Raw genomic sequence first — 24,623 nt, forward strand, 5'->3', positions numbered from 1 at the left:
GCTAATCATGTCCATCAACAACGTGCAAGAACTTGGCCAGATGAAATGGACAACCAGCCAGGTAATGCTAATGAAACTAATAGCCGGGTAGGGAACAAATATGACAAAGTCAAACCGGTGAGGATGAGCATGGATGTCATGTATCATGATTCTCACACATAAACAATAAAGCCATCCCTTCAAGGTCTTCGTTAAACATCAGGTATATAATAATCCAGCATTGAAAATCTAAGCAGCATAGGAATAACATGATTTTAGTGGCTGTGTTTTAGCTGATGCATTTCGCTGACTAATAGGTATCTAGACTTTGCTTATTTTGTCAGTTAAGATGTTTCCTTCCAGAGTACAAATGATTTTGTTTTCAAGGCAGAATTGGCTATGGTTTGATTTTAAGATTGTAAGCTTGCAAGCAGGGCTCTCTCCACCTAATGTATAGGTTTGTCTTAGTCTGTCAATTCTAGTCATACCCCTTGAATATATGTATTGTAAGAAGCTCTGCATAAATAAAAGATAATAATAATAATAACAGTTAGCTTAGGACTGACATTTCTGTATGAATTTCATGCTCACAGATCAGTAAATGGAATTTGATCAATTTATCATTGATCATAATTGAGGAATGTATACATTTTTATATTATTTTTTTGGTTATATATATTTTTTAGACTCAAGTTTTTTTCCAGAAAGTAATGGATAACGTTACAGACTACTCAAAGTAAGTCCTAAAGAGTGTGCAGACAGTCCTTTAGCAATATATCCTTGCTACAATTTGAATCCTGTAATTAACCAGCACAACATACAAGTTTGGTACTCATCTCATAGTAAATAGACTTAAACACAAAATATTACATTCTAGGAGATTTTCCATAACAACAGCCCATGAAAATGGTGTCTATGTCAAAACAATACAGGATACCAAGGCAATGACATTGATGTTCCCCCCTAGAATGTAGCCTAATGGCCATAGTGGAAGGTGACCTGTTGCTCAAGAAGTAATGAGCACAGCAGATCCCAAATGGCTTGGGCCATGGGACACAACACTCGATTTAATGGCCTCTATGATTAGACTGGGAAGATTATGATGAGGAGGCTATGCCGGGTGTTTGGCATTGGCTGGCTCCATCCAGGTCGACATGGGCTGGTTGTAAATTGTTAGCAGATGTCATGTGGGGCTTCCAACAAAGCAGGTTCTGTGAGTCTACCCTAAGGGGCTCCATAATGTAGGAGAAACTAGAATACACATTTATTGAATAGCTCACAATTGAATGTCCCATGGTGTCCTGCTTCTGTGGCATACAGGATACATATATTCTGATATTATTTCAAAGAATCTCTTTTTTGTCTGTTGTAGCCTCTCCGTCAACATCCTACAAGGATTCACCTGCGGTGCTACTAATAGTTTAAACAACAGTCAGTTTCAGAGTCTCATAAAATCCATGAAAAATGTGACATTACAAAGCAGCCAGGTAGGTGACTGTAAGATCTGAACCTTCCCAAAACTGCATTGATCCAAATGACTTCTTACGTCCATGCCAAATTCTCCCAGAAAAGAGGAAAAAATGAATGACTCTATGAGTAATAACTAAACATTATTTACATTAATACACTTACAATAAAAACTCCTTTTTGCCACAAAGGAAACCTGTTCATTCTTAAAACCCTCCATAGTAGGTAACATAAACTCTATTGATAGTGTATTCCAGAACTTTACTACCCTCGCTGTGAAGAATCATGTCTCTTTTTTAGTCACAACCCAGACTTCTCTAACGTAACTGGTGGTTTCTTCTTCTTTTTCATCTCAGTCTAGTTCCCGTCTTAAGTTTAGTGCAATCATGTTCCATCATTATAGGATGGTTCCTCAATAATTAGAAAACCGAAGAGTGGGAATATGATTTGGCTATTTTGTGTAATTTTAATTTGGTTTAGAATATACTAAACACAGATTGGACAGATAACATTGTCCACGATTGTCTACGATTGTCCTACCGACCTTCATGTGACATGGTCCACTACTGAAGTGTCTGGAGTTAGGTAGAAGTCAAATCCTCCGACACAGTAAAACCAAAACATAACAGATGTCCAGTTACCACCAAAAAACTCTCATTTCTGGATTTAAAGAAATGTAATATTTACAGAACCATTTGTTTTCTTTATTTAGCTAAGCTGCGCCACAAAGCGACTCACAAACACAGATGTTTCAACAGACTTTAAAAGTTATCCAAGTGATGTCCTTCTCTTCATTGGGTAATGTTCTTTTATTAAATACTCAAGTTGTGTTTGAAATCAGGGTTGCTGCCTGGGTTGAAGTAGATAGTAGTAAGCTTCCAAATCCAGAATCTTGAAAGCAAATTCAAAGTGTTCCTTGGTTAACCAAAATCCTGGACATTCATTCAAAGTGTAATTGAATTATTTTTCTCAATTCCTATAGTTCCAGTTCCAACACATTTTTACCAGATTGTAAGGATTATTTCAGTCTTCTGGGAAAGTCTAATATTGACCTGTTGCCAAGAACATCTCCAATACGAACATCCCATCTCACCAATGCAAAGACCTGTCTGGTAAGACTCCTTTTTTTCATAGGTTTCCTTCACTGGTGCAAATATAGGGCATATTGATAATTTTAGAGCCCCCAGCCTTCTTCATCACGGCTTGAATAATAACCTCCTAGTATGGTTGGGACAGTAGGTGGGTTTGCTAAATTGTACAACTCATCACAGCAAATGTGGACAAGTAGAAATGACATCATACGCTAACGAATTAAAAAAATAGTTAATTTACTAAACCCTTTGGTTGTTAACATGACATTTTTATTTATTAAAAAAAACTTTTAGATTATGCCATTGTTGTACTACAGATACCTACATGTCTTTTTTTTTATTTTATTTGAGGGGGGATGATCAGTATAATTAGTGATCAATTTGTGCGCACCCTATGTTACAGTTCTTATTTTTTTCCACATTCAAAATGTCATAAAAACTGTATGGATGTATGGATCATTTTTAATTAATTTATTTTTTCTCCAGAAAATTTCCGGCACTCTTACTAAGGACAATTTGGGGACTTTGGGCTTCCTGGCCTGTGATGTGACAGCCTCTGAAATCATTGCAGCAGACCCCTATATATTAACGGTTCTGAAGTCCTGCTCCTCCTTTACGGACTTTCAAAAAACAGCCATAAACAGCAAGATTATTAACATAAATGGGTATGCATTCTTGTTGTCTGTGGTAAATAGTTATAATCATCAAGGGGGCAACATTTCCAGGCAGAGTCATAATTTGTGTTTTTCTTTTAATTTTATATTAATGGGTTAACATCCTTTATCTCTTTTCACCAGAATGGCCCTTTCTTCACTTTGCCCATAACTCCCAGCGTGCCGTATGAATAGTAGGTCTATTATGGTCCATGCGCTAGAACATGTCTAATTAACCAACTTGTTATGGTTTGTTTGTTTTTAGGAACCCAGGCACGTGGACAATCTCCACCTTGAAAGAAATTGGAAATCTTGCTAGTATCCTGAGTACATCTACTCTCCAGCAGCTCCCCATGGTACTACAATGTGACTTATATCTGCTTCATAAAGCTTAGGGTCTCCCTGTTACAGCACATACATCCACAAAAATGATGGATTGCCTGATACACTTGTGCTTAAAGGAACATTTACTGTCCCTGACACCCCCAGTACAGAAGAATGTATATTAAAGTACTCTCAAAAATGAAAAAAATAGAAATAAATAAAGCATTTAACTGGCATACAAGCTGCAGCCCTGCTGCTGCAGATGCCCTCCTCGACCATGGTCTGATAATTGCTGCCTCTGATTGACTGCTTGAAGAAAGAGCTTCCGCAGTCCGCAGCGTTCGTGGAGCCTACGCAGGGACTACGCAGCTATCATATACATATCAGTGCATAGAGATTCCTTTACATCGTGGCTCGTTGACCACAGATCTCACAACCTTTAAGAAATAAAGAAGAGCTTAAACTATCTTCATGTTCAGAAGAAGAAAGAATGTTTACTTATAGTTCCACATATAAAGGGGGTTACTAAAATAAAATGCATGTAATTGTTGTTGAACATACATACATTCCCTGTTTAAAGAATAATTCTTCTTTGTTTCCATAATTTAATGATTTTTCTGCTTAACAGGCTTTGAAGATAGAATTCTTCCCGAATTTCCTGGGTAACATTAAAATTAAATATAAGACGTCGTTCTCGTATATCATGAAACAGCTGAAGGAGTCGCCGATTAGCACACGAGCACTGCGTGAGTTGACTATTAAACCTTTTTGCAAAAATAAGATAAGCCGAAAATCTTTTTCCGACGTAAAACCAAAAACATTTATATTACTGTAAACAATATGTGACTTTTTTTCTTTTAAAAGCATTGGAGGTCATGATTTTAAATACTAATCAATGTTTCTCTGATGCCTTCAAACAGCATCTTGTACCAACCTCACTACAGACATAATAGTCAAACAAAAAGATTTCATCGCCGTCAGCTACCCAAGCAGTGCCTTGGAGACCTGTCTGGACGCCAGCGTAATGGTCGATAACCTGGACACTCTTGGATCACTGGCTTTTGATGACAGCCAGCTTCTTGTATTGAGGAAAAAACTGGATGTGGTAAGTCTGGAGATAAAAAAGAGATTTAAAGGCGCTGTTCCACTTACTAATTCTTGACATATATATATATATCTATATATATATCTTAAAAATTACTGTTTGGTGTTTATGTGATTGAAAAATAATTAAGGAAATAATAAAATGAGCATATACTAGTGCTCGGTTATTTTTTGAGCGAGTGGAAGAGCATCTTTAATATTTGCTGCGACGTTGACATTCAGAGTCAGAGCAGGCACACTCAAAGCATGACAGAAAGTGAGTGGGCAAGAGCATACCTGGGAGCTCTCCAGATGAAGTGCCGCTTCTCCGGGTTAATACCGAAAAACTCTAGGTCGTGGGAGCACTCTTCAACAACTTCCCTTCCAACCACGGCATTTCAATGCGTGTGGGACTAGCCCCGCACACTATGTCAGCTGAACTGCCCATTAACATGGGCAGTTCAGCTGACCCACCGGCGTCAGCGGGGTCACTTACCAAAGTCAGCGTGACTGCCTACCTACCCGCATCCCAAGACCAAGGTATAGGCAGCAGAGCTGGACTGGCCATCTGGCACACCGAGCAAATGCCCGGTAGAAGACAACTTTCCATGCCGCTAGACTAGCAGATAGGGTTCTGCCGTGTGCGTCCTCCAAATGGATATAAAATAAATGGTTTTCACCTTGCTTTTCCTCACACAGGCGTTCACTAATGGTATCCCAGAGGATTATCTCCTCCAGCTCGGTAATATCGCTAGGATGTATAGCACTGATGAAATTGCCAAGTGGAACATTACAAGACTCCAGACCTTATCATCTCTGATCGAAAAGGGGTCCTGGGAAAGTAACGATACAAAGGTAACACTAATGTGGTTATGCGATATGTGGGCACCCATATAGTGTTCATAAAAGCACACGTCAATCATTTTTAGAGCAATCTCGTTGCACATGTGGATCAATCAATAGCAATATTCCATAGGTTTCCATGACAACCGTTCCTCATTTGGAACTTTATGAACTAATTATGGAACTATTGTTCTATCTAAATATGATTCACTGAACATATGATGTTCCTGTGACTCATATGTGCTTATTTGCATATGGGTGCTCATTTGCATATGGGCTGACGATCACGTGCCTCTTATATCTGTGCACGGAGCAAATTTACCTAAACATTGTAACAGTCTTTTTTTTTCTGGAATTTGCAGTTCAATGCTTTGGTCTCTCGTTACCTACAACCTAGGGCCAGTTTAGATGGTACCACTCTAACCATCCTGGCACCAAAAGTCTGCAGCTTAAGTGGGGACAACATTGGAAGGATTAGCAGTGATGCTATAGGGTAAGACCTTTTATTGATAGATTGGTCCGTATTGTGCGTATGAATTGTTTCCTTCTGAGAGATCTAAGATTTGTTCACTCTTAATTTGACCAGGAAATAACAGTTATGTTTATAAATCCTTAATTTTTAATACTAGTAGTATTTTAAAGAATTCCCAAGCCCTTTATGCTTCCACATCTTATCACTTGTTAAAACAAGTTGGTATGTCATCGATGTACCATCAGCATTAGCTTTGCTGGTAGGCTAGCATGCAAATTGAGCAAATTAGAGTTTCCAAAGTGATTAGAACTCATTTATTTGCCCTTTTTTACACTTTAGGAAACCCACCTGATAAATAATATCTGATAAATAATCAGATAAATAATAAACCGAGCTGATCAATAATAATAATATGTGATTTTTAGGAATAATTATTTGGACAGTTGGCAATATTTCAGGTCAGAGCTAGGCTGGGGTTGATAAGATCCCCAGTCCCCCAACACATGGGATGGTCATTGTTATTTTTATCATTCCTGGTAATCTATTTCAATGAAAAACATTCTCTATTTCAGAAGCAGCACGGCGCCAATGGATACATCCACCTGTTCCCAAACCAACAAGAATATCTTATTTAGCAAACTCAAATCTGCCTACCAATCATTTGCTGACTCCAAATATGCCTACTACCTGCTTCTTCAGCCTGCTATAGGTAAGAGACACAGTGCCGGAGGTTCCAGGAACCACAAATAACAAATTAAGGGACCATTCAAACTTAGTCAGTTCATTATTCCTCAAACCTTAATCAGTCCTTGGTCTTGTCTTAGATTCAAAGCCATATGCCTATCACATACACGTTTAAATCCCCTTACTATATGGACCTCTACCACCTCTGCTGGGATGCTGTCCCATTTAGATTTATAGAAACACTATCATCAGAGCGAAATGTTTACTCTTTTTCCTGTAGACCATTCATAGTCATGTCCCTACAAATACACAGAAACGTCTCAGTTTATGATAAGACACTCATAACTTATTTTTATGTCTAACTTATAAAGACTTTGTAGTTAAACTTGGACTATGTATTAACTGCAAAGTAATATGAGATTTAAATGTTTGCAATTAATGCTTTACAAAAACATGCTGGCATGAGTTTTGGGTTTAACGTGGGAATAAAACTATTCCTTTAAATATAGTGCATAATAGTGCTCAATAGTGTACAAACAGAACAAAAAAGAGAATTTAATTATTATTTATAGAGGTGCGGTCAAGAGGGTCTTAAGTTTGAACACCATTTCTGTTGCAGGTGGGGCGAGGGCTGCTGATTTAATTCAATTGTCAAAGGATTCCCCGAACATGGATATCAATGTATTTGCCGGGCTGAATCCAGAGGAAGTGAAGGTAAGTGGCAGTGCATCTCATTGTTATCCAGCAAATCCTCCAGAGAATTTATATAAATCTCACTGATCTGCTGCTATCGCCCACCAAATTCTCCGACATACAATAGTATGTAATAAAAAAAGGATTTTTTTTTTGCTTAAATTGTATTTGTATTATTACTACGGACGTTTCCAGCTCTTTGAGTTGAGCAGGGTCACGTAACATCGCATTACGTGACGGCATGGGACTATGTGTGTGTCTGGGTATGTTAATATGTGTGTGGCGGGGATCTTAGTATGTGAACATGTGTCTTTGGGTTTTTTAGTATGTGTGTGTGTATGTGTCAGTGTATAAACATGTCTCTATCTCTGGGTATGTGTGTGTGTGTGTCTGGGTATGTTTGTGTGTGGCCATTTTAGTGTGCGACATGCGTCTTTGGGTATGTCAGTGTGTCTGTCTGAGTATGTTAGTGTGTGACCATGTGTCTTTGTCTGGGTATGTTAGTGTGTGTATCTTTGTGTTAGTTTGAGTGTCTAGGTATGTTAGTGTGTGTGTCTTTTTGCGTTAGTTTGAGTGTCTGGATATGATTTATTGTTCAGTTGACTATTGTATCTAAACTCATGTTCTGTGACTTATTCCTAGGCTCGCTATAGTATATCCCCAAATAAGATGATAATACCTCAGGAGCAAAATAATATTAAATACATTGTGGCTGCTCCTATACTAATGAAGTTTGAGTCTCTGGTGCAACGTTGCTGTTGCCCCTTGAGCCTGCATGAATTTGACCCGAACCTTTCTTTTTTTCACAAACAATGCAGAATCTGACTGCCAGCACTATAAAAGACCTCCTAGGACGGAACGTGGCTGACCTGAGCTCAATAGCCAGCAGCGATCTCATTAAAGGCTGGGTCGCGATGAACACACAGACCGCGGTCAACCTCTTGGGCCTCAACCTACCGGCCGGAGTAAAAGAACCCACTCCAAATGGCTTCATTGTTCTCGATCTAGGTAGGTGAACCACCCAAAACTTTCTAAAGAGACATTAAGGTCCAAGTGATAAGAAAGATAACACTTTAGCACATTAGATGGAGGTGTTACAGGGCCTGTGTATTTTTATGGTCAGGGAACTTCCGTTCTCTCTTCTAGAATTATCTTCAAATCTATCTTTCTCTGAAATCCAGATATTTTTGTGGCAATAAAGGCCTAAAAAAACATTATCTTTTTTGGTCTTCTCTCAAATTGCTATTTTTACCAGATCTAGTTACGATACATTTGGGACATTTTCATTGTTTTATTAAATTTTAGCATGTGTTTTTTCTTAAGTTATGGGTGCTGTTTGGCCGTTCTTTTCTAGATTAAGTCACGTGTTTCTTTTTTGTCCGCTTTTCAGCAACTCAATCGTCGGGAGCCGCACCTTGTCATATTTCATCCATTCTACTGGTTAGCACAGCGGCCTTCATGGTTCAAATGATCAGTCCTTTCTTATAATCGCTCGTCCTATTCGCACATCAACGCACATCAAAGAACTGCAAATATCCTACAAATCTTGTCTTCCAACGGCAGCGAAGTACTTCAGTGATCGAGACTTCATGAAAAGTCTATGAAGGCAGATAAACTTCCGACCATTTTGGGGGGGTTTAGCCAAATATTTTCATTCCTTACACCACAATACCTCAATAACAAAAATATCAAGATATTTCACCAAAATTACTTGAGTTGTTAATATTTCATTCTAGAAAAAAAAAATTTTGTCTTAGCAACATTCCTACCTCCAATTTCGGCTTTGTGGAATAATTATATTAAGAATTCAAAGCCATGCAGCACTTACTACCGTGGCCCTCACTGAGGACCCATCTGAAATATTAATGCATTGAGAAAATATGATGGAGCACCACACGTGCCTGCTTCTGATAGATATACCTCTAAAGATTTGCACTACAGCTATATGTTTGCACACTAAAATTATTCTCTGCTTTCTAAAATGCACAAATTCTTAAATTAAATTTGAACTTGTATTTCTATTTATATAGACAAAAAAAATGACATGATTTTATTGTGGAATTTTTATCTGACAATCAATCGGAGATATTGAAATAAATTGACATCTCAGAATTATTGTTAGAACTAGTTTCCAGAAAAATGTCCAGATCCAGAAATGTCAGCAGATTAATGTAACAAATTTCCCTAAATCACAAATTTTAATAGGTAACATTAATCTATAGAAGGTTCTTATACCTTCCAGTAGACCAACATTCTAAACGTATTTGGACTATCTTCTTCAGGATCAGTATGGCAATATCGTTTTTTTGCCCATTAAATAAAGCAGAATGCATTCTAAGTACTGATAGTTTTCCAACAAGCCACCCTTCCGCCTAGTTCCTTCTGTAACAAACACATTTCACACTTTTTATTCACTGAATACATTTCTGGAGGACACAGATGTCTCCCTGAACATCTGCTGGTGTCATCCAAGCAAGAAATGAAACATTTCAACATCTATGACCAAGGCTTTCACCAGTCTTGCCACCTTATGGCATTTCACCAGCAGATGTGGCCAACATGTCCGCCACCATCTGCCCTCGGGCCACGACCCCACCAGCTGAAAGAGATATAAATTTCATGCAGAAAGGTTAAACGATCACTGGTCCTATCAGAAATTCACCTAACATACAATTAAAATATGTTTACATAATCAGATGTAACAAAATAACGTTTTATGATATTATGCCTAATCAAACTATGTTTACATGATCAGAAATGCTTTTAATATATTTTCCATTAATAAAATGCATTTGAATATATAAAAAGGTTGGGGTTTTTTTGTAAATTTTGTGTCTTTCTTTTTCACATTGGCTGGCCATTATCGAGTGTGCCCTTCCGTAATGTTCCGTAAAGTTCCACCAATAAGAGGCTGGAGATGTTACTTTTTTGCGGCCAATAGATTTATGGTGGGACATGAGATGGTAAGGTTCCCGGACCTCAGAGATGATGGCAAAGGATTTAGTTGTTTTGCCAAAAACTCAAAATGAGTTTCTAAAAAATTAGGATGAATCCGTCCAAGAAGAAATCTGCCCGTTCACTTGTTTGTCCGACATGCTTTATAAAAGTAAATCTATTCCATGTTCTGGGTCCTTGTCGATTCCCAGAGTTTAAGGGGACATCACCCAAGAGTAATAATAATCGTTGTCCCCCCCAAATGTCAAATACCAAGGATTGGGGAGGGGGGAACGTGGGAATGTGGTCAGGCAGGTCAGAGGTCGAGGCGGGCTGAAGATAAGGAAGATTATCGAAGAGTCATTCGCAGGAACCCTCGGAACAAGTGCTGGGAGATACAGAATGTCTGAGCGTCTCGGAGGAGGTTTCTGAAGGCTCCGTGTCACTCGTGGAGTCTTCTCGCCTCGTGCCTGAGCTTGTCCACTCGGAAGGTGAGTCGCGAAACGCATCGGACACTTAAACTCTCTGCACCCCGACGGTGCATTTCTGGGAGCAACTCCACCCAATGAGTAACGTAACGAGATTTATATTAAAATATAAAAGAAAATAATATATTAACCCTATACCGGACGCAAGCCAATCAGTGTGACTTCCCTTTCACACAAAATTATAAACACTACAAATAAAAAAGAGATTGCTTTTATTTTACATCTGTGAGCACAATCAATAAAAAAACACACATTTTGTTGTATTTAAATACTACACTATATATCAATATGTTTTTAATTTTAATGAATCATTTATTGAGACATAGAATTTCCAGCCTTTGATTGGGATTCTGATCTCCACTTCATACCGAATGAACCCAAGATTATTGTAAAAAAAATAAAACTTTCCACATTTCTTTGGCTTTTTAAGAGATTATATTTAAACGCAATATTCTGGAAAACAGTTCCAGTTATATCAGATGTCAATCAGGAGGAACTCAGTAGACTCTCCGTCCAGCGGGCCGTGGCTTGGCTGGTTGGCGTTTGAATTTCAGAGGGTTCCTCTGCCATTTTGGGATCCAGAGCCCCTCGCTCTTTTTCCATCCCTTCCAGGACAGTTTGGTCCATCTGTATCTGTATTGAGACAATAAAACGGAGTTAGAATCGCACGCATTGTGTCGGGTGCCATGATCGATGCGGTGCTGCACTCAGGAAAGGGTCCACACTCGCACATTTATAGTGGAATCGTGGGAAGCAAATGGGAGTGACCACATTAAAGCCACACCCAGTCCCAGCCCCCACTTAGAGACAGCCAGGCCCCGCCTATTTCCTTGTAACCTTATTTATGGGGCCGACACATTCATATCTAAATATAAGACCAGTTGGGCTTTAAATGTAAATTACCCCCAAGCAGAGCTTTTCGCACCTACCGATACCCAAATTAGAGACTTACCCTCTGAACACCTGGAACTCCAGGGCATCATGATCAAATCTGACAACGGGCCGAAGTGGCCGTGGAGCTTCCTCCATCTTTCTGTCACCTATAGAATAATAAGACAAGTTGGAGAACAATTTTGGCAACAAGTGAAAATCTGCCCCACATAAGCCAGACAATTACCCAAATCTAAACGTCTTTTCTCTCCACTCAGGAAACATCAATTAATGACCCCAACGCATTTTACAAACACCAGTAAGTGGAGCGGAGAGAAGATTAAGATGCAGTTTATTATTCCAATTACTTTCATTTATTATTTCCATTGTTACTGTTACCTTATTTAATAATGAATGTCTCCTCAAAATGCGGGACAAATAAATGAAAAGCACGTCTGTAACGACTCTCGCTTCTGCTCTGCTGCAGCACTCTCTCCTTCTTCCAGCTAAACGCTTACCTAGCTGGTTTCTGCCAGTCTGAAGCCACCGCACGGAACACATCTTCTATGACATGCACTATGAGGTCATTCATCCCCAATCAAAGACAGGAAGTGTTGTGACTGGCAACTTCTTGGATGTTGGTCCACCTGTCGCCATCTTGGAAAATGATGACTGTTACCTTGTAACAGAAATAAAAGATTTTTTAACATGTTTTGTGAAGTTGTAAGCAGTGAATCTATTGGATAACATTCTGATTTCCTCTAAAGTGAACTTGATTGTGAGTGTGGGCCCCAGCGCACCAGGGGCCACGACCAACCCAAGCCTGGCCTGTGGGCTCAGAGCACTCAGTGGTCCATGAGCTCAGAGTGTAACTGGCTGTTGCTTAGCTGTTGGTGTAACTGACAGGGCCGGTCCCTCTAGGGGCCCCAACAGACCCCTTAGCGCACTTGTTGCTGTCACCTCATGCCGGTTCAAAACTGTTAGGAAAGGGCCCATAAGACCCGGGCCAGCAAGTCAAGTCAAGTCAAGTCAAGTCAAGTCAAGTTCTTCCAGAACAAACTCGTTCAACCACAACCAGAGATAGTGTTCTTCTAACACAGACCTCTCTGGCAGTCCCCTGTAAGATAAGCAGGTGGCCACACCCCTCAAACGCCCATTTCAGTTACAGGGCCCACCCATTACCACGCCCCCGACACAGGTTTCCCGGTTTAGACGCCCATGCGTAAAGTCGGTTCCTCGTACGGGTGTCACTTTACATCAAGTAATCTTTATGGCTACCGTTAAAACGTAAATCAGTCAGCTGAATAAAGTAGGTATTAGCCGTAATTACAATTATATTGATGCCATCGTAAGATATGACATCTGCTAATAAAGCGCATGCGCATTTCACTGCACTTTACGGCGGTGTGGCTTTAGTACGTCAATTTCGCGACGCGGCCTGCCACTTTATCACGCGCTTTGCGGTAGTGTGGCGGAAATGGCGTCTCACTTCTCCGGTGTGCTGCAGCTCACTGACCTGGATGACTTCATCGGACCCTCGCAGGTCAGTTAGTCCGGGCTTTCGGTGGCGGTTTATTGTTAGGGGTGGGTGAGAGATTCCCTGTAAGGGTTACCCCGGGTAACGAAACTCCGTCCTGTGGGGACCTGACCCGCTTCCATGCCTCCTGGCATTCAAGTAGTTAATGTCAAGCACTTCTACCGTAACTGGAGTCTCCGCGCCTTTTAACCTGTTCACTGCCGCAGCAGGCATCACTCCGTGTTTATCTAATGCTGCTGCTTCTGCCCCTTTTGCCCTCTGTATTTAAATTTCGTAATCGTTGCCTCGCTTTGTGTTCTTCTTTACTGGTCTCGGTTTATTCGGGATTTAGCATTGACCCCTTGCGGGGCCTCGCGGTTTGTCGTTGTTAATAAAGTTCTTTTTGTTGCGGTGTCCGGTCTGCAGGACTGCATCAAGCCCGTTAAGGTTGAGAAGAAGCCGGGGAAGGCGGCAGCCAAGATCCGAATTGAAAATGACGGAAGTTATTTTCAAATCACTCAGGTGAGAAGTTGCCTAAATGCCCTTTTGGGGGTAATTTAATGTAAAACAACCAATTAAAGGGACGGTCACAGCTTTTAATTACAGGAGGGCGTTGGGTGGCCGGTGACGCCTGTCAGTCACTCCGTCTCAATGACTCAAATGCTGGGAATTGACCCCACAAATTACAGAACTTTAATATATATGTTTGGGCTGATTTTTTGTGGGTTTTTCCTGATTTTGGAGAGTTCTGCTTTCGCAGCGTATTACCCCCGTTTCAGGGATTCTGAGGCTGTTGCTTTAATTCTCAACACGAGCTTCATCTCAGAGCGGCCCCTGGGACATCTGAGACCCTGAGATGCGGATCAGCTGACGTGATGATCCAAAATGCTTACATTCTCCCCAAAATCCATTATTCATGTACATTCATCATAGAAAGCGAACGGGATAGACTGGATAACAATGACTGAATATCTTTATGCTAAACTTATTTCTATTATTTTTAATTCTGTATTTTCTTTGCTTTATTTATCTGCCTTTTTTTTATTTTATTTTATTTTTTTTACTTGGTTTCCGCGCAGGACGGAGCCTCAGAAAAACTGGAAAAGGCAAAGATTACACTTAACGACTGCCTGGCCTGCAGCGGCTGCGTCACGTCCGCGGAAAGCGTTCTGATCTCGCAGCAGAGCCACGACGAGTTATACAAAGTCCTGCGTCTGAACGAGGTTTGTGCGCCGCCTGCGCATAACGGACTTATATTAATGCGTTTAGAGCCATATTTATGAAGGCGAAACCGGAGCAGATCTGGAGCAAAGTTGCCAAATTAGGAGTAATCGCCGTGTCAACCGATGGAATATTCCTGTTAACCATTCATTCTGTTTAGACATCCAGACTACTTTGAGAGACGCTGTCTGGGTTCTGCTGCATGGAGGTGGATGTGGAGCAGTTCCCATAGCAACAATGCCCCATTCTATGATTTTTCAACAGAATTTTTAATTCAATATAAATGTATTAAGTACCTGGGCTACGTGCGTCGTGTAAAAGCAAATATCGATCAGAAGAGCTTTAAAAAGTACAGTGTTTGTGTTGCGCAAGTTGTGAAGAGGAACTGGTTCCAATGGGGCACATCTTTGTGGACTACATATCCCATGATCCTCAGACTGGTTTAAGGCTCACTGAGCATCATGAGACATGTTCCTAAAGATGTACGCTGATTTAATGACCCCCAATTCTACCCCCACACTACTGTACACAAAGCCCCCCCATAGGATCATTTTATATATATATATATAATATAAATTAAATTATTTATTCTTCTTTAAGTTCCAAAGTTCATTTTAACGTGAAAGTCAAAGTTTAAATCATTTGGAATATTCTGGAAGCTGAAATATTTTCACAAGACTCGTGTTATGGGAAACTCATGTGACGTTCATGTAGCCTCCGCATATAGCGCTGATGTCTTTTTTTTTTTTTTTTCTCCCCAGACGGAAGATTCCTCCCAACACAAGCTGGTTGTCGTTTCTGTGTCTCCGCAGTCTCGGGCGTCCCTCGCGGCAAAGTTTAACCTGAGCATCTCGGACACGGCGCACAAGCTGACTGCCTTCTTCAAGCAGTTGGGTGAGGGTCCATCCTTACCCTAATAACTCTAGAAGTTGTTTTTTGTGTGAAACATTGGAATTTGGACAATACTGTGCGAACTTTTGGGGTCATAAAAACCTTTATTTTGGCTAGGAGTTCATCATGTTTTCGACACCACTTTCTCGAGGAACTTCAGCCTCCTGGAGAGCCAACAAGAATTCATAAAGCGCTTCAAGCGACAGAAGGAGGAAAAGACTCTCCCCATGCTGGCTTCAGCCTGTCCAGGTACGCCAGTGACCCATCGCGAACCTGTGTGATGTCATCGAAGCGCCTTGGCGAAATTCTGACATTGCTGAGCCTGGGAATAACAAGGTTTAGAATAGCGGTATCGTAATACCGGTGGGCTGTTATGTTTCGATAACGGTTAGAGTTCTGTTGAAAATGAGTAAAGGGACAGCTTTTGGAATGGGCTCTGAGTTTATTATACGGCAGGAGAAACCAGGGCCAAAAATGTGCGTGATGTCATGTGATTATGATCGTTCGAACTTGATTATGAACAGATTACCGGACGTACCGGCCACTGATGGATGTTAATGGGTTAATGAGCCCTCTTCTCTGAATTCATAGCGGTTTCTTCTTTCTCCAGGATGGATCTGCTATGCAGAGAAAACCCATGGAAGTTTTATTATCCCGTACATCAGCAGCACCAAGTCCCCGCAGCAAGTGATGGGGTCCCTGGTTAAGAGTCACTTTGCGCGTGAAAAGGTAAACGTTTCTTTCCTGTTGGTCTAAAGCTAGATTTTTACCGAAATGCCATAACGTGGTTTTTTGGGGGGTTTTTTTTTTTGCCAATCGCTGTCATTTCGTACCATTTTTTACCTTTTCGTCACAGAATTTAAAACCCGACCGGATCTACCACGTCACGGTCATGCCGTGTTACGACAAGAAGCTGGAAGCCTCCAGACCAGACTTCTTTAACCAGGAGTATGAGACCCGCGACGTGGACTGCGTGATTACGAGCGGTAAGCGTTTCTTAGCGCTCTGTCTCCTGGAACCCGGTTACTTCTGAATTTTGTGCGTTTTCAGGGACTAAGTCGTCTAATGTGTTTTAAAGGAGAGGTCATGCGGATGCTTGAGCAGGAGCGAGTGTCGTTATCGGAGGTCAGTTCTTCGCCCCTAGACACACTGTAAGTATTGGCGGTTAATTAAATGTGTTATCCGACATGTCTCTTGTATGAGCTTAAAAATCACTTGGTTTTCACAAACCAAAAGGGCCAATATTTTTATTTATTTTTTTCCTTTTTTTTTTTTTTTTTTTTTTTTTTTTAAAGATTTTTAACAGTGGATGGAATACGTCTTGGGTATTGAGTCTTAACGACACGTACTTTCTGGGAAGCAAAAATAGAGTTTTAGGCAAAGTGATAATTTCATTTTACAAAATGTTTCCCCAAATCGTGATTGTATTCCTCCGCGTGTCCGCGGCCAATGATTGTGCGGCTTTTGGTGGCCGTGACACGTGGGCATCTCAGCCTTTTAACTATGCGGTGGCATTGTACCCGTCTGTCATTGTAAAGGTAGTCGGCTGTGGTCCAGCAATTTGGATACTGATCCACCAAGCTGTACACATCACTGTGTGATGTTGTTAGTGCGTTAACACTTTAACTGCCTTGCAGGGAATTAATATCCTGGTTTTTGAGCTCGTTTGACACGGGGGCTTCTCTGCAGGTTATTGAAAGGAGCCAACAGAAGGCACAAAGCTGCTCAAAATGAGCCTTTCAGGGATATAATATACAGTAGCAATGTGTTTAAAGCATATACGATAAGGAATAATGAGTCAGCAGACCGTTAGCGTCTGATAGCCGTGAGACTTGCCCCTAAGCGTATTCTCCTTTATCTTGCTGGAGCATCTGACGGCAGAGGACGATCGTTCAGAAAACCAAGTGAAAACACGTTTCCTTGTTTTTTTTTTGGTTTTTTTTTTAGGCTCTCTAGGCGTATTCTTAAAGATGCGTTTTTTTGTCTTTCGCCGGCATCTATAGCATCTAAATAGTCTTTTTTCCAGGAAGAATCAATTACTGTCAAATACTTTTTTTTCTTACAAATAATTCTTTACTTTAACTTCTTAAACACTTATCTTTAAATGTTAAAAAGCCTTTATAGTTTGTAGATGTCTTGTCAAGAAATATGTTCCGTCGGCCATGTCTGGGATAGTCCACTACCACCAGCTACCGTGGCGGCTCGCAGGAAAGCTCCGCAGGGTCTAGTGAGACCTCCTCGCTGGTAATTTGATGAGGTTCCTTTATGTCACAGGTTCAGCAGCGCAGTGGACGAGGAGCCGCTAGGACACGGAGGCGGCGGATCAGGCGGATACTTGGAGCACATTTTTAAACACGCGGCCCAGGAACTGTTTGGCGTCCGCGTGGATCACATTACATACAAACCTTTAAAGTAAGGGGATTTTTTGTTCATATTTTGCTGGAACCCAAACAAATTTTACTTTGGGTTGTGTTCTTGTGTATTAATCTATCTGCCACACTACACAAGTCGCACTACATGAAGTTTATTACTTAAAGAGCCCAAATTCCACAGGTGACCGATGTCTCTGTGAAACGTTAGTATATAATGGCTTCAATGTCAAGGGCTGTATATGAACAACTACAAGTTTGTAATGTGAAATGTGTAATTATTAATGAATAAAAGCATTTTGTTTCTTAATTTTAGGAATAAAGACTTCCAGGAGGTGACGTTGGAGAAGGATGGGAAAGTGGTTTTGCAGTTTGCGTTGGCTTACGGGTTTCGAAACATTCAGAACCTCGTCCAAAAGCTAAAACGAGGCCGCTGTACTTATCACTACGTGGAGGTCATGGCGTGTCCCTCAGGTACTTTACCGTAACGTGGCTGCGGGTCAGCAGAGTGGTTTATTGCTAGAAGCGCTGAGATGTCCAGTCTGTGACTTGCGATCGGTCTCTTGCAGGTTGTTTAAATGGTGGAGGGCAGATCAGAGCAGAAGGGGAAGCCAGTAAGGATCTACTGCAGCGGGTAGAGCAGCTCTATGAGACGGTGAGGACTGAGCTTCCGGAGGAGAACAGAGCTGTTCAGCATCTCTACGAGCGGTGGCTTGGGGGCCGTGACTCTGCGCAGGTCGTACAAACTCTCCACACTCAGTACCACGCGGTGGAGAAAGTAAACACAGGTCTGAACATTAAGTGGTGAGTCTGGGACACCCAGGAGACTCAAAGGGTTTGCCAGCCATCATGGCGCGGAATGACCGTTCTATAGCTCAGGAAACCTACGTTATCGGGCCGTGCCTCGTTGAGTCTGCAGGGTCCGGTTCTCGGAATCTAAAAAGGCAAATGCCTATAGAGACTATAATGAAGCAGAAGACCACCTTTTACAAACCGCTGATGGACAGTCTCAAATAATGTAGTACTCGCCTGGGCACCTTCTGGTCTGGAGATCTGATCCCACTTTGCGGGGACAGAGCTAATATGTATTTAAACGCGTCTGAAGGTCATGAGTGTTGATTTGATTGCATAACAAGATTGATTTTGTTAATTCAGTAACTGTAGGATGTTTGATTATTTTTTTTTCTCCCCTCCTTTGTTTGTCAACTTCTTTTATCGTCATAAAGTTACAATATCCACGGTCTGGGGCATAGATGATTTAAAGGGAACACAACAGAAGGGAATTGGCTGCTTGTTAATGACTCTTCTAATATCTGTCCTCTGGGAGAACCGCTTTATGTATTAGGGGTGCGTGCTGTCTGTGCCACTGGAATTGGATGAAGGGAAATTTGGGTCAGCTTACTAAAGAGAGTTGAACGATATCAGTACTATTACAAGGGGCAAATCTAATGAGCTTCTCCTACAATAAGGGCTGAGCTGGCCCTTCATAATGTATAGGGGCACAAGGGAGTTTAAATGTTCAGGTCTTCTGCCAGTTCTTTCATAGTGAAAATTCATTTCTTCTTCCATTTAATTCCGGTCGCCTATCGTGGCACTGGACCCTGGGCGGGAGGAAGAACAGATGTACCGGGTATGGGGCAAGTTCAGCTATATCCTTGGCTTTAAATACCCCAGACCACAGCTTTCTGAATTGGAATTTGCTCGTGTCCCCTACGGATTACTTCAACCAGCAGCTCTGCTGAACCCTCCGTTAGGTTAATCACTACAATGCTGTGCCTACGCAGATGGGGTTTATATAATGTTCTTCAAGGGGTTACCTCTAACTTCACCTGCATTTGGCCGGCACATCTGATGGCTGCCGCTGCCTTTTGAACCCTGAATTGATGTCTTGCACATAAACACACTGTCACTTTCACTAACACCTGAAAATAAATTTATATATAAATGATATATATCTTTACTGCGAAACAGGCCCTGTTCATTTAGACGCCCCTAAAACGCATCTCCCTCAATGTTAATTTCTACCGCTTTCTGGATAATGCGTACATTGGAAGAAGAAATAAAAAAATAAAAGTTAATGAAAATTGAATGTTTTAGTGCAACTGTTGAAATGTTTAGAATTATTTATATTTAAATCCTTTTCTTTCTTTCTTTATAATACGGCGCTTACCCCAAACCACCTCTGACTTTCTCCTGGTTTATTAAAAAATTTGATTCTGAGATACGTCATCGTCACAGGCGAAGTGACGTGGCGTGTAAATGTAACTATGTATTGCTTCCTGCAGCCGCCCCGGACGTTGGGGTCTCCTCCAGAACACTTTTTTGGAATCTCAAAAACAGACCCCATTTAGAGACACTGAGCTGTAAGATCCCTATGCGGAGTAGCACCGTCTAGTCACACTGGCTTGATAATGAAATGGATGTCACCAGCACCGGTCAAGGTGTAGTAACCGCGAAATAGCGAAATGAGGGAATAAATAGACAATAAGAACCTTGCTCTGCCTGGATTGCGAGAGCCTTCAAACAATCCTAACTATAGATGTCAGCCGTTATTTTTATTCCAGCCTTACAAATGTATATTTACAAAGAGTGCAGGGGATAGACGTGAGACGTGTAGCTCAGAAATCTTTAGTGCGTAACAATCCTGCGACATTCACAGTGTGCAAAGCAGAAAGTGCAAATTTAATGCCCCCGTCGGTTTGTTTTGATCCAACCAGAAGACTGATTTTTCTCAACTCCCATTCACAAAGATCTTCAAGTCAAATCACAGTGAAATCGGGGCATTATATGAAAGCAAATGCCAATAGACCAAGCAGATCCTAATGACTGGTACCGCAGTACAACTCCATCCGAACATGGAGCGCCACAGCATGCCAGATTATGGAGGAGTTGATTAAGGCAGGAGGACTTCCCAGGGTAAAACTCAGAAGTTGGTGCCCGATTAACAAAGCTATTGTTCTTGATGAGTGATTTCCAAGTGAACCAAGAAGAAATGACAGCTACTGGTGTGGCCTCCGATTAGATGAACCCTTTCACCAGTATGGCCAGACGTTGGGTTCCTCAGGAGCTCATGGAGAACGGGGACTAAACTGGTCAAGCAGCTCATAAGATTTTGCATAGTTCCACAACTTCAGAATTTTCAGTTGCAACAATTCTTCTCTTACAAATGAGTCCTATTCTAGCCACCAGTCCATAACGCGCGCGCCTCCATTACTTCCTCCTCCGACAAGCTCTGGCAGGTAATGTTTAAGAGGTCATTTCTTGGCCGGCCGCGACTCACCGAGAAGACTCAGCTGAAAAGCCAGGATTGCTGGGATCGGCAGTTGCTCCTTCTTTTTAAAATTGTCTTTTTCTTTTCTCAGGACTCGCATCACTTCCACGGGCTCTGTCTTACCGGTGAATTTCTGGACAGCCTCTTCCCTACCATTAAAAGGTTAGCGTGAAGATGTGGCACTAAGGACAAAAGTGGAATTCACTTTTTTTTTGGTCATGGTTCTCCAGCAAATCGCCATGAAGTTCTTCCTAACTGTCATGGCCGCAATCTAAGCTTTATCAGGAAACGTTCATGGCTTTGTACTAGATGGTTCTACTCACTTTAGTCTCATGAATGGGTTGTAATGCAACTCTTCCTCGAGGCTAGAAGGAACCGTGGGAATGTCATCCTCATCTCGTGCCTGAAAAGGAGACCATCGGTACCAGCTGTAACTTAACACACTTTTTGTAGTCAAGAGACAAGTTTCTGTATTCTTGGCTGTAGGGAGCCATTTTTCTGCTAAAGGCCCCGCCCCTTTTTCTGCTCTCATGAAAGCAGCAAAGATGCTACTTGAGGCTGTATCTCGATACATAAATAAGGAACCAACAAGGAAACCAGCCCTTGACCTTGGTATCTTATATCTGGTATCCATACCTTGGCCCAGGCAAGCTTTTCCTTCACTCTCTCATTATCTGGCTCAACCTTTAGTGCAAACTTCAAGTTCCTCACGGTGTATTCGTGGCCGCAAAAGATCTTCTGTAATTGATAAAAATCAACAATCAAAACGTTTAAGGGAAGCAAGCGTCTCCATGAGGCGTAGGGAGAAATTGGGAATATATTCTTATTACCTTTTATTTATTAAGCGCCAGCAAATTACACAGCGCTGTAAAATTTAATTGGGGCAGTTTAAACACACACATAACAAATATACATTTGATGTGGCGGCTAGCAGATGGCTTGTGGCATTGGGGTAGTGTATTAAGAAGGCAGGTGCAGGGTTTTTTTTGTTTTTAAATGAAATAAGTTACATTTTAAAAAAATGTACAAATGCTAAAAAAAAAATCCCAGTGGTTACATACAGTGTCGCTAGGCAGGGTCCCCAAAGTTTCCGTCAGATTCTTGTACATCTGCTCCGCCGTCCCTTCAAAAAACCTCCCGCATCCTCCAACAAACAAGGTGTCCCCTGTAAGAAAACACACTAACGTTTGGGGTCACTTAAAAATTTTCTTCAATTTTGTTGATGGACGAACAGACTTCATTAGCATTGCCATAAAGCATCAGCTCAGTGTGGTGCGAGAGTCACCCAAAATATCACATGACTGACAGCAAACGCGGCTCCAGGTCTGCAGATAAAGAGTTTATTGGGACAAAATGAGACAAAACCAGGTTTTTCCCCAATGCCCCTGGGGCCAGTACTGCATACGGCACTGGGAATTATGCTCAAGGAGATTTTTTTTTTGTTGGGGGGTAGGTTCAGCTACTCAAACAGCAAAAACCGTAGTGAATAAAGCCCGGGGTTCTAGATCAGGCCTGACACACATGGTAGGACCATGGGACGTCTGTAACCCTTTAAGGTTCCCGTGTACTCCACTCTCTGTCTCTCGGCTTTGCGTAAGGTCTGTAACCGGGGCAGTTACCTGAAAAGAGTGCCGGGGCGTCCGCGCAGCCATCCTCCCACACAAAGAAGCTCATGTGTCCAGAAGTGTGGCACGGCGTGAAGAGACATCTCACGTTTATGCCTCCAAACTGCGAAGGCAAACCGGCAGTCACAAAGGTAATTAACAACGGTTACAAGAGCGTAATAGCAATGGAAGTCTCAGCTCGGCTATAGGTTACCGATCCCTGGTAAGGGGGTGACAGGGGTGAGCGAGTACATATGTGTGAGCATGAATGTGACGTGTGTGTAAGTCTGTGTGTGAGCGTGTACGTCTGTATAAGTGTGTGTCAGTGCACTTGTGAGCTACCTGGTGGGGGCAGGGGGCCCGATGGGGCCCACTTAGCATTACCTGCCCCCTGGGCCAGAAGGTACCAGCCCCCTCTGTTGGCGATCTACCTTCAGCTCCTGGTTATGGACAAGCTTGTGAGTCAGTCCGCCTATACGGTCATCAGCTCCATAAATGTGTAAGTCTGGAAACCTCTGCGCGAGATCCGGGTTTCCCCTGCAGTGATCCCTTCAGAAAAGAAACAATTCTGGGAATTTCAGGAAAAAACCCCCCACTATATGGTTTAGTCATTACTGTTCCTTTAAGCGTCTCCTTGGTACGCCGGGGGCTACTCACAGGTGATGGTGCGTCGTCAGAACCGCTTTAAGGTTGGCGCCTTCTTTCCGCACAATCTCGATTAACTGGAGGAGAGAATTCGGATTAAACGCACATGATCATATAGATTATTATTTATTGTTTTATATAGCGCCATCATATTCCGTAGCACCGTACAATAATTCATTTATAACATAACAATTTGACTTACAGAAGCAACAGGTAAGGCGGGCTCTGCGCACAGGAGTTTACAATCTAGATTGAAGAAAGACACACACTACACTTCACCTTTTTAGCAACTGAAGCATCCACCGCGAAAGCCTCTTTGGTTTCCTCCTCGATGATCAGATACATGTAATTGTCGTCCAGAACCGAGATCACTTTCACCTTCATCGTCCATCAACCCAAAGGACAAATTTCTGAAGAAGAAAAAAAATAGATCTTATTTGTCAGTTTGTGGATTAAATACCCCTGAAATATTGCTCCAGCTCAGGGTATATTTGCCCCAGGGGCTATGCAGGCAGTGGTGGACGGATATGGAGGTATACATGCCCCTTACACCCCTGTGCAGTACGAATTGCCCCATGATCCATTCTCACTGAGTACATCATTACCCCAGGGCAGTTACATTGGCCACCTCTCTGCTTCCAGTCAGCAGCCAATCCCTGTCCAGTCATTCCCCATACCCTACTTGTGGGATCCCAGTCATCATCAGGTCCTCATAGCCCTACCAGCCAGATCGCAGTCCTGTCCAGTTCCTCCCAGTCCCCTGTTAGTTAGATCCCAGTCCTATACAGTTCCTCCCAGTCCCCTGTTAGTTAGATCCCAGTCCTGTCCAGTTCCTCCCAGTCCCCTGTTAGTTAGATCCCAGTCCTGTCCAGTTCCCTGTTAGTTAGATCCCAGTCCTGTCCAGTTCCCTGTTAGTTAGATCCCAGTCCTATACAGTTCCTCCCAGTCCCCTGTTAGTTAGATCCCAGTCCTGTCCAGTTCCCTGTTAGTTAGATCCCAGTCCTGTCCAGTTCCTTGTTAGTTAGATCCCAGTCCTGTCCAGTCCCCTGTTAGTTAGATCCCAGTCCCTCCCAGTCCCCTGTTAGTTAGATCCCAGTTCCTCCCAGTCCTGTCCAGTTCCTCCCAGTTCCCCGCTGAGCCTGTACCAGTGAAGCTGTCAGCGCCCGCCTATGCTGTAGCGGCCGGGCCAAAGCTCCCCATAAGCGGCTGCCCAAGCGATCAAGGTATAACACTTTTGATTGGTTAGTAAAGCTGCACCTCTCTTCGATGATTGGCTGACCTCGAACCAGCTGTCATTTGCGGAATTCGAAGCAGACTGCGCGTGCGCAAGATTCGAGCTTCAGCGCCAGGGCTTTAAACTTTGCGCATGCGCGCAGCCGCCTCCCTATAGCGATTGATCAGCATCGTGCAGAACGTCCCGGCACCGACTGGAAGAGCAAGCGAGATGGGAAACATCGGTGAGTGGCAACCCCGCATGCGCAGAACTTTACTGTCAACTCCCATCACTCTGATCTATACCAGAACT

At 42.2% G+C, this 24,623-nt stretch overlaps 2 protein-coding genes across 2 annotated transcripts; one reads left to right on the forward strand and one right to left on the reverse strand.

The window, feature by feature from the left end:
• The first annotated feature begins 13,058 nt into the window (after window positions 1–13,058).
• On the forward strand, window positions 13,059–18,386 carry LOC149285786 (cytosolic Fe-S cluster assembly factor narfl-like). The gene is made up of 11 exons (XM_089494892.1): window positions 13,059–13,124; window positions 13,524–13,619; window positions 14,177–14,320; window positions 15,080–15,212; window positions 15,327–15,458; window positions 15,820–15,938; window positions 16,066–16,195; window positions 16,288–16,360; window positions 17,484–17,621; window positions 17,895–18,052; window positions 18,148–18,386. The coding sequence occupies exons 1-11, from the start codon at window positions 13,059–13,061 to the stop codon at window positions 18,384–18,386; spliced, it is 1,428 nt and encodes a 475-aa protein (XP_089351018.1).
• Window positions 18,387–18,467: 81 nt separating this feature from the next.
• On the reverse strand, window positions 18,468–23,482 carry LOC149285787 (hydroxyacylglutathione hydrolase-like protein). Its single transcript, XM_089494850.1, has 9 exons — window positions 23,378–23,482; window positions 23,111–23,175; window positions 22,885–23,002; window positions 22,469–22,577; window positions 21,911–22,014; window positions 21,486–21,587; window positions 21,173–21,252; window positions 20,859–20,998; window positions 18,468–18,514 (listed from the first exon to the last, which is right to left on the reverse strand). Exons 1-9 carry the CDS (start codon window positions 23,480–23,482, stop codon window positions 18,468–18,470), a joined length of 870 nt encoding a protein of 289 aa, XP_089350976.1.
• Between the last annotated feature and the right edge of the window lie 1,141 nt (window positions 23,483–24,623).

The sequence above is a fragment of the Sceloporus occidentalis genome, unplaced genomic scaffold (genome assembly GCF_023333645.1).
Source record: "Sceloporus occidentalis isolate IW3139 unplaced genomic scaffold, rSceOcc1.0.p SCAF_76, whole genome shotgun sequence".
NCBI classification, from domain to species: Eukaryota; Metazoa; Chordata; class Lepidosauria; order Squamata; family Phrynosomatidae; genus Sceloporus; species Sceloporus occidentalis.